Source organism: Priapulus caudatus, unplaced genomic scaffold, assembly GCF_000485595.1.
Source record: "Priapulus caudatus unplaced genomic scaffold, Priapulus_caudatus-5.0.1 Scaffold398, whole genome shotgun sequence".
In the NCBI taxonomy this organism is placed as follows: Eukaryota; Metazoa; Priapulida; class Priapulimorpha; order Priapulimorphida; family Priapulidae; genus Priapulus; species Priapulus caudatus.
The window spans coordinates 145,401-155,400 of NW_014577459.1; the positions used below are offsets into that span (position 1 = coordinate 145,401).

The 10,000-nt window shown below is 46.9% G+C and overlaps 1 protein-coding gene across 1 annotated transcript in view; it reads left to right on the forward strand.

The window, feature by feature from the left end:
- Nucleotides 1-483: 483 nt before the first annotated feature.
- Nucleotides 484-10,000, forward strand: part of LOC106809943 (tensin-3-like) — a 21,562-nt gene continuing 12,045 nt past the window's right edge. Inside the window, 2 exon segments of the mRNA XM_014813181.1 lie at nucleotides 484-633; nucleotides 2,978-3,087. Of these exon segments, the coding sequence (XP_014668667.1) occupies nucleotides 515-633; nucleotides 2,978-3,087 (229 nt within the window). The 5' untranslated portion in view covers nucleotides 484-514.

Consider the following 10,000-nt stretch of genomic DNA (forward strand, 5'->3'; position numbering starts at 1 on the left):
CTCATTTCTGCCCATATTCATGCCTGTCCTTTCTTTTTTCTCCGGTTTCACTCTCTCTCTCTCTCTCTCTCTCTCACTCTCTCTTCCCCCCTCTCTATATATATATCCACCCGCTAGATGGCGCTGCTCACCTCAGACTCGAGGTCCCTGCGTACGGCGTCCAGCTTCTGGTTTCTGTCCTTCTCGAATTCCAGCTCCTCAGATGCGCGCTGGGCGTCGGCAACGGCCTTGGCGACGATGTCCTGGGCGGACTTAGCAGCATCGCGGGCGTCGCGTGCCTGCGGGACGACATATAGATGGCGTTAGTGTCGAGGCTGTGTATAGAGGGCGTTAGTGTAGTCGTATGTATATAGAGGGCGGTAGTGTCGAGAATATCATGGTAAAGTTTAATATATTGCAATTATTATTATTATTACTACTTTTATAAAGTTTTGTGTATATATAACGCTATATTACCAACTCCATGTTTGGTATTACAGGAATGTCACCAGTGGCGACTCATGGTGGTGAATCCATGACCACAAATCGCGTGGAGTACTCGTACGGTCGCACGCAGCGCAGCTACCAGTCCGGCCAGCAGGAGGCGCTCCGAGGCGGCATCGCCACGTCTCCCCGCAGTCCTCCGCTCATGGGGTAATTAAGTTTAATTAATTTTTAATATGAATTAAATTTTCTGTTTTTAATTTAATTTAATTAAATTCAATATTAATTTTTTATTAATTTTGAAGGTAAATATTAAGTTACCTACTACGTCATTCTTTCTTGCCGTCTGCCTTCCCTCTGTAGCTCTCGCGCAGCGCCCACGCGCCGATATCCTTCACAGCTATGGACATACAGTTCACTGCTCCAGTGAAGCTGGGAGATGGCGTATGGTATAATGTGGATAATAACATCGTAATAAACTGACAGATAGCGAGCGTGCTCGAACAGCTGCATGACTATAAAATACCAGCTGTGCACAACGCTTGTCAACACGCGCTGCTCCCACGTGCCGTAATTTATCATTACAATACAAATAATAATAATGCTAATAATAATACTAATAGTAATAATAATATTAAGAAGAAGAAGAAAAAGAAAAAGATGAAGAAGAGGAAGAAGAAAAAAAAGAAAAAAGAAGAAGAAGAAGAACAAGAACAAGAAATCCTAATTATAAAAATAAAAATAAAAATATTATGAATCACGTGAATTTCCATCTTAGTTACAAAAACATGTAAATGATGTATATACAAACTAGGAAATATACAGTCACCATAGTAGTAGCTAGTAACCAATCTAGTAACTAGATCTGTTCTCTTCTCTGTATGTAATTTCCAGTATGGGATTACCTCTGTTATATGTAACTCTTCGTTGTGGGTATAACCAAAACCTCTGAATTGATCTCTTCTATGAGACACTCTTGTATAGGACCTCCATCCGTTTGCAAGCACCGGTATGCGTGACTCCTATAAGCACGCCCCTATATTTGACAGCCCTGTATGTAACCCCGTAGGTAACCGCCATATGTGAACCACTATCTGTAACCTTCCTTCTACTATGTGAGTTCATCTGTAGTGACCGTGAGACTTCACAGAAGCTGTCATCACCTCTCACACACGCGTCTGTCAGTAGCAAGGGTTAAATATAGCAGAGCGGTAGTGAAAATAAATGTGTTTTTTTTTTCGTGGGAGTGATTTATTTTCTTTTAAACCCCGACGGCTTACTGTGCGCCTGTTTCTCGAACTGTTTTTGCGCGGTGCATCACTGGCGGTTGGGTTAGTCTACGCAGCACCCCCTGCTATGTAGGCGAGGCGCATGTCTTGCTCTCATAACACGGGATAGTGATGGCATTAACGCTAGTGCTGTATAGTAGACTGGCTGTACCCGTTCTCCCGTGTCAGTAGCTCCGTTAGACGGGAACTTCTGCTGTTGTCTTGGTTGTTGCGGTTGTTGCTGTGGTCTTGCTGTTGCGTTGGTGTCACGTACACGTTATTATACACGTACACTATTGTGTTCTGTTCTTACGCACGTTTGGCTCGAACTCCCGCTGCTTTTGTGATGTCTTATATATGTTTGAGTCGAATGCTGGTCTAACCGCGGTGTTCCGGTGTTACTTGGGCGTGTACACCAGCTACTATTGTTGTGTTGCATACGTTAGGGTTGACCCAATCCCGTGCTACGCTTACGGTTTCACATGTGCTGGATTCGGACCCCGACCAGTGTTCCGTTGTCATATGTGTTCGGTGCGAACCTTGGATTTTGATGACAGAACGAGTGGATTAGCAAAACAGCTTTGGTAATGCTGCCGTTGAAAGCTGTTCGTGAGAGTGTAACATATGGGACACACAGCGAAGCAGCAGCACACTCACGATCGTGACGCGCGTATAGCCGTCTTTAGGACTGAATCCTTTCCTCTTCGACTCGCCACTGATGGCTGAAAACCATGAGCGAAAGTGAGTAATGACGTAGTCACGGTGCAGCAGAAACTGACGCGTCTGCTTTCGGCGGGGACTACGAGTGAACCCTAGCGACCGGACCCGCACCCCATCAAGTTTATATCACTGATGCACTGTCGCGATGAGTACAGAATGCCAATCCCTCTCGTGAGATACATGCATGCTGTACAGTGTATCGTACTTACAAACTCTTCACACACGCACACACACGCAAGCGCGCGTTGTTCCCCTCTGTTGTCCTATAGTTCACCTTTTTGTTTCGGAATCACATGACGTAAAATTGTAATCCTCGCTCCTTCCATCGTGTTTTGCAGCGTTTATCATACGTCACAGCGCGTTTATATCATCGTATACGTGTTCATTGTGATATATACATGTTCACATAATATTACATGTATGGAGAGCGTTCATCGTACGATATGACATCAGAAGTGTCATAATATAGACTCATAGACTATATTATGATCATATAAATTATCATATATATTATTATCGTATATAGATCTATGTTATGACATTCATGTTATATATCTGTCTTACAGTGGTGATAGAGGGACCTCGCCCATCAGAGGGGAGATCGTGCCTGGCAGCCAAGGGTCACCAGGCAGCTTCTACCAGGGCGGTTCACGTAGATCCAGCATATCATCGGTTGGTGAGTATCTGCTTACACTTTCTACAGCAGGATTTTACGTTGCCCTTGATGCGTGAAGATGCTGCATAACGCTGCATGAAGTATTGGCGACGGAACAATGCGTTCGGTAAACTCTAAAAGTAGATTTCAGGTGAAAGGTTCGGAACCAATTTCGTATTCCACATAATGTGTCGTTGTTGATGTATATGTTACATCGGGCGACGTTTGGTTCACGTGCATTGCAAGGTAACGGATGCCATGATACGGATAAGCTTCATATTAGCGTGCAATCAGCCGTCGTTCTCCTACACGATATAATCATACGTGGTCGATCTCACTCAATAATTCAGGCCGTTTTGTAGCGATTTATTGAGTAAGCAGGAGAGAGAACAAGAAAAACGCGAAGAAGGGGGAGAGAGATAAGGGAGAATGGTTACCTCGTTATCGATTCGGCCTAATTGCCTAGTAGCGCATTGTCGGATTGTGTGGGAAAAATCTTTCAGCATGAGCTTTAGCTGTTCGGCGGCTTCCACGATTGCATTATTCATCGGATTTCGATTTTCTAATGATTCCCATCGATGTGATCTTTAGTGGCTTAATGAAATGGGCATCATTGCATAGTTAATGTACGCTGAAAGCTGCTCTAACAACGATATATAAGCGCATGTGAATTGTGAATATCATCAAATATAAGAGTCAAACAAAATGCAAAAAATGTCAAGGAAACCAGTTCTCATCTTAGAATTCTGACATACGCATTCGCGTGTGTGCGTGTTCATGTGCGCGTGCGTATCCGTGTGTGCGTGCGTGTCCATATACGCGTGCGTGTCACCGTGCGCGTTCGTGTCTGCGTGCGCGTGCGTAACCGTGTGCGCGTGCGTATCCATGTGTGCATGCGTGTCCGTGTGCGCGTGCGTATCCGTGTGTGCATGCGTGTCCGTGTGCGCGTGCGTAACCATGTGCGCGTGCGTATCCCTACACGCGTGCGTGTCTGCGTGCGCGTGCGTACGTTTGCGCGTGCGCGCGTGCGTGTGTATGCGGTCATGCGGTCAGGTTTCGGCTTCGTCTGACAGCTAGAATTCTCACGCGCCTGGGTTTCGCTGGCTGTGACTGAACAGCAACATCACACGGCGGCATGTCGCTGGCTGTGACTGAACAGCAACATCACACGGCGGCATGTCGCTGGCTGTGACTGAACAGCAACATCACACGGCGGCATGTCGCGCACCGCCAGGCACGATCCTGCCGCTTACACACAACGCGACGACACATCAAGCTGCGATGCTACTAGCATCTTCTGTCTTGAGCTGGCAGCGTCCGTGAGCGACGCTTTGTCTATTGGGTTTGCGTTTAGTTTCCCGTGTAAGCATTGGCCGCCGCGCCCTGAAACGATATAGCTGCTTGGACGATTGGCTCCAATTAGGCGCTTTATTTTCGCCGACTATAGTCGGGCGAAACTAGCGGCATGCATTGCTATCATCACATGATTCCTGGACCATGTTTATATATATATATATATATATATAGTTCGCGGTGACTGCGACATGACACTGCAAAGTTAAAACGTGCGGGCTTGTATTATCAGGAGTGTCATAATATAGATCTATATTATGACACTCCTGGTATTATTACACAGCGCGACTATAAAAATAAAAAGATCAACGCTCCCACTCTCTGTTCATCAGTGTAGGGGGTACAGTGTGTCGGTATCCATATGTCTGATTAGGTAATGTCACCTCATTGATGCTGGAGACTGCAATAATCGTTACTTGGTGGATTGCGGCTGACTTGCTATATATGTGTGCGAGCGTGTGTGCGTGTGTGTGTGCGTGCGTGCGTGCGTGCGTGTGTGCGGGTGTGTTATGCGCAATGCTATCATCGAGGTTCTTAATGCCAAACGCCAAACTAATGTATTTCGAGTCGCGCGCTAGGCGTTACTGCATGCACCCATGCTGTCGCGCGCACGCACGCACCCACGCACGCACGCGCGCGCGCGCACACACACATATGCACGCACGCTGCGTGTTAAACATGGTTGACGCGCTGAGTGGACGGAAGCTCAAAGCCAAACGCGGCGGCGCAAAAATAAAGCGGATCATTAATATCTGGATTTTTGTCGAAAGTCCGTGCGAACGGCGACGGAAATGCCGCTGTATAGGCGCGAACGCACGCGCCGTTCGTAATTTCTCATTCTTCATTCTTCTTTCGCGTTTCTTTGCGCGACGAAGAAAGAAATATTGTTTCCACGCGTTGCGCGTGCTCTGTAAGGAAGGCTGTCACGCGATTTTTCATCGTCCTATTTCTGCAAAAAAACGACGTGTTCGCAGACACTGTGGAGTGATTTTCAGTTTGCTTGCGACTACATTATGTAGGCAATCCGTGGGCAACCATCCACGGGTAAATATTAAAAGCGAATTCCTACGCAGCCAGCGTTCCTGCGCGCCGCGTGTATATATGCGCACGAGTCTGTGACAGAGTTTACCCTCAAATCACGGAGATTGGATACGGGCGAGTACGTGAGGAAACAAGAGTGAAGCCTGCGAGCGAGCGTGTGCGAAACGATGGTACGGCAACGCCGCTGAAGCGCGAAGTGCGACGCGCCTGAAATTGATTCAATATTATCAGCCGCCTGTGTAGGGCAGTGAAAAGCTCGACAGTGTCAGCTCTGTCTCTCTCTCTCTCTCTCTCTCTCTCTCTCTCTCTCTCTCTCTCTCTCTCTCTCTCTCTCTCTCTCTCTCTCTCTCCTTTCTCTCTCTCTCTCTCTCTCTCTCTCTCTCTCTCTCTCTCTCTCTCTCTCTCTCTCTCTCTCTCTCTCTCTCTCTCTCTCCTCGTCTCTCTCTCTCTCTCTCTCTCTCTCTCTCTCTCTCTCTCTCTCTCTCTCTCTCTCTATCTCTCGCTCACTCGCTCTCTCTCTCTCGCTGGCTGTCTCCCGCACAACGTCACACTTGTCTATGTAGCGGAGCGTGCTGTCGTGTCGGCCGCATGCGCGTGCTGCCGCCGTCGCAGCGACTGTCGGCTCACACAGAGTGCGACTTGCAGACGACGATGTGGAACATTGTCTTGCCGCTTGTCGGGACATTCTTTCACGTGCGACGTTTACGTGCGTTCTCCTGACTGCGGAACATCGGAACGCCGGCGTTGGTCTTTACGTGAAGGTGAGGTGAGGTTCGATGACATTCGTTGTTCCTGTTTCTCGGACGTTCACCGACGTTCGCTTGCGTTTGCCTGACTGCGGAACATCGGAACGCCGGCGTTGTTCTTTACGTGAAGAGAGACAGTGAGGTTCGATGACATTCGTTGTTCCTGTTCCACGGAGGTTCACCGACGTTCGCTTGCGTTCTCCTGACTGCGGAACATCGGAACGCCGGCGTTGTTCTTTACGTGAAGAGAGACGGTGAGGTTCGATGAGGTTCGGGCGAGCTATCGACCTCTCACTCAGCGGGAGATGCTTGCTTGCACCATGCACGAGCTCAGCTTGCTCCCTATACGTCTCTGCCTGGCTTCCACCCGCGACTGCACGGACTTATCCACACCGCATATTGCCTAGAACGCCGCCGACCCTTATAACGGATACCCGCGTTCGTGTATTTACTCCGTTAACCGCCGCGAAATTCGCTACGGCATTGCCGGTTGTTCCGTTGTGTGTGGAATTATTATGTTGATACCAGCAAGACTTAAAGAACGCAAGAACTCAAGCCAGCAAGACTTAAACGACGTGTGCGACGCGGGAGATTGCATTCGCAGCGAAGGAGAGGATCGCGTGACCGAAATGCGTATATATTATTATATATATATATATATATTTATATATGTTCTCGGCTGCTTCGCGCTTTACACACCGAAGAAAGCAGGATTGTTGGGTTCAACGTGATATCCGCCCTCCCCCATTTGTTGGGCGTAGATCGAATTTTAGATTGAAGGGCGGAAATTGAATTTTTGATTTGATTTGGAAATGTATCGTAATAAGGAGGTGACTATGATGGTCCCTCTCCGATATCGTGTGTTCATCCCAGCCAAACTGTTACCGACTGATAACTCCTACATAGGACATAACGCACGTAGCGAGAAAATCCTTAGCTAAAGTGTGAAGCATAATTGGGGGACGTTGCTCGCGTGCGGTGCATTATCCAAAGCTTGTAGGTCCAAACTTGTAGCAATCGACAGATCGTAGTTGCGATTGGTGTCGCGGGAGTGGTGGCCGGGTCTGTCACTGTGCACTGTGGCACTACACTGACAGCTACTAGCATTGTGACAACTAGCACTGCGACTACTAGCACTATGACAGCTACTAGCAATGTGACAACTACTATCACTGTGACAAGCGAGGCAGTTAGAAATGTGTGACAGAGATAAATACTGTACCTAACAACGTCTATATCAGCTCGTCTGCATGTGCACTGCTGCACGCGACAACTTGGATCGCCTGTGCACGATTGTTCGCAGCAACGTGCTTCATCTCTATACCGTACTAGTACAGGAGCTAGGGGGTATAATTATGCACTTTTTGACGCCCAGCAAACGTGACTCTTTTTTTTTCATTTGTGGCGAATTGTTTTCCACAACAACACGGTGACGTATGTGTCCGTGTGTTCTATCCTTGACGATAGCCTATAGAGATGTGTTCACCAGTGTAACGCCGTTTGCAGCGACGTGCGTGTAACTCTACGAAGTGCACCGTAAAGCCGCGGTCGTCGTCGGGAATCGAATCTAGACGATCCCGTATAACCCAGGCGAGTGAATGATCATCCATGGGCGTTTATGACGGAATTAACCACGGCGCGAAATGCGAGCATCGTCGGCACTTTGCGTGCGCGCGTCTGCGTGACGGACGTTGTGAATCCCGCCGCCATCAGATTCTATCGTCTGCCAGCACAAGCTGAGGCGCTGGGTAGATGGGGAATAGGAGGAGTAGTTGTCTGGAGCGCAGTGGTACGGCGAGGGCGTCGCTCGCGGCCGGCTATAGACGATTCACGGACCGCCGCATCAAGTACTCGCCACTCGAGACGCCCGACAGACTCGGTACGCTGTTATATAGATGGCCTTTTGTTTGTTTTGCGAAATGTTGTGGTTGCAGGTTGCGTCATCGCGAGTAGCGACTGAGTCGTTCTCTCGCAGAGTGTGCTTCGTCGTTGTGTTTTTATGTGGCATACAACAGTAACCTTACCCCAATTGTTTACCAATGTTGTACTAGTTCATTCCTGGAAAAGGCCTTCTTTAGAATTTAATTGCGGCACTAGAGTGCACTAATTAGCATTATGCACGCAAGGTAGATGGAGCATGGACGTCTAGAAGGCATTAGAAGTGAGATTGGATTTGTCGTGTAATTGTGCCATCGTGTCAAATGGCGTAGCCATGGTGACCGGTCGGCCGTTTTGGGGTTTGAAACGGGATCCGACTACATGCTGAAAATTCTCGGAAGCAATCTGGCAAATGTTTCGAGTGAAGATCGGTCTTTGACTCTGTAGTGATTTAGCATGAAATTAATTTCTGTTCGATGCTTATTCAGGCCTGCTACCTATGGACGCTCTCTACTGTTGTACATCACCTTAAATATTTCTATGGTGTTAGTGTCTCCCTCTGTCGCGCTGAGTGTAATGTTTACGCATAGTTGGCATTTATTCGTTGGGTTCGGCGATCGCTACATGCTTCGATAACCTCGGATTTGTGTAATCGATAAGCGTGTGATAGCGAAGAATGTTACGTGTAGTATCGTAAAAACCTAGGTCTATTATTTCAGCATAAAACAATTAGATAATTGATACTTACTACTGGCGAAACAGGGCCAATGTCGTGAACATTGAACTACACTTGCTCATTAGTATAGTTATTGATTATAGTATATTGATATTGATGTTTTTAGTATGCGATTCATGTTACAACCCTCATATAATGAGTACAACACTAATTTTCAGTTTCTCAAAGAGTTGGTCAGCCTCAAAATCTCACTAACCCCTTCCACATTAAATATTGCTTCCTCGTCGAATATGCTTAGAAAATGACCAAGTGAAAAACTATCGTTGCGACAATGTCAAAATAACGTGAATAGGGGAGTGTCAAATACGATTCGTTGATGACAACTGCGGTGCGAATTAGATGTAATATTCACCTTGTATTTAGTGTCCCAATGATATTCCGAGTTTAATATTTGCTACGTTACCCACGGATTGAAAGTGCCACGCCAGACCTGTAGATTAAGGTATCCTAAAGTACTGATCAATTTGTACAACCTGAACGTACGGTCAACTATAGGGATGGCCATTCCAGGGCCATAGGCTGAGCAAATTCCTAGGGGGGTGGGGGAAAAATTTCATGACTCAACTGCATGTGTAATGATGAGCGAGGGGCGCAGCTCTTGATCGACGTCCATATAGTGTCGTAGGGGTGGGTCTGAGACAAGGCTTTCACAGATAAGTGACCAAAAAAATCAAGTTAGGGTTATTTACGATTATTAGCTAAGCTTATCTTTTAAATTTGCTCCAAAATCTAGGGCCCCCCCACAGGCTACGGCCCTGTATTCTTATATGTGACATAAACGATCGTTGTCAATGTCAATGTCAATGTCAATGTCAATGTCAATGTCACTGAATTCCCATTTTAAAATGAAACACTCTATAGTCTATATCCTTAGAAAAGTTACGACAGATATCCATCGTGTTATGCATTAGACGACTCACGTTGTGTTCGCACATGGCAACGACGTAGTTTTTTCCAAATACAACGGAAAAGCATGCGATTCGGCTGGTATGTTAATTCCCCCTGTGGCTTAAGATAAACACAATAGCAATAACAAATAACAGTGGAGTCAAAACTACATTTAATTATATCGCTGCTAAGTATCGATTCAGTTTTTTTATTCGAGGACGTTGAAATAGCCGCAGCAGAGGAAGCAACCGCAGCAGCAGTAGGAATATCAGCAGCATACGCATCGGCAGAA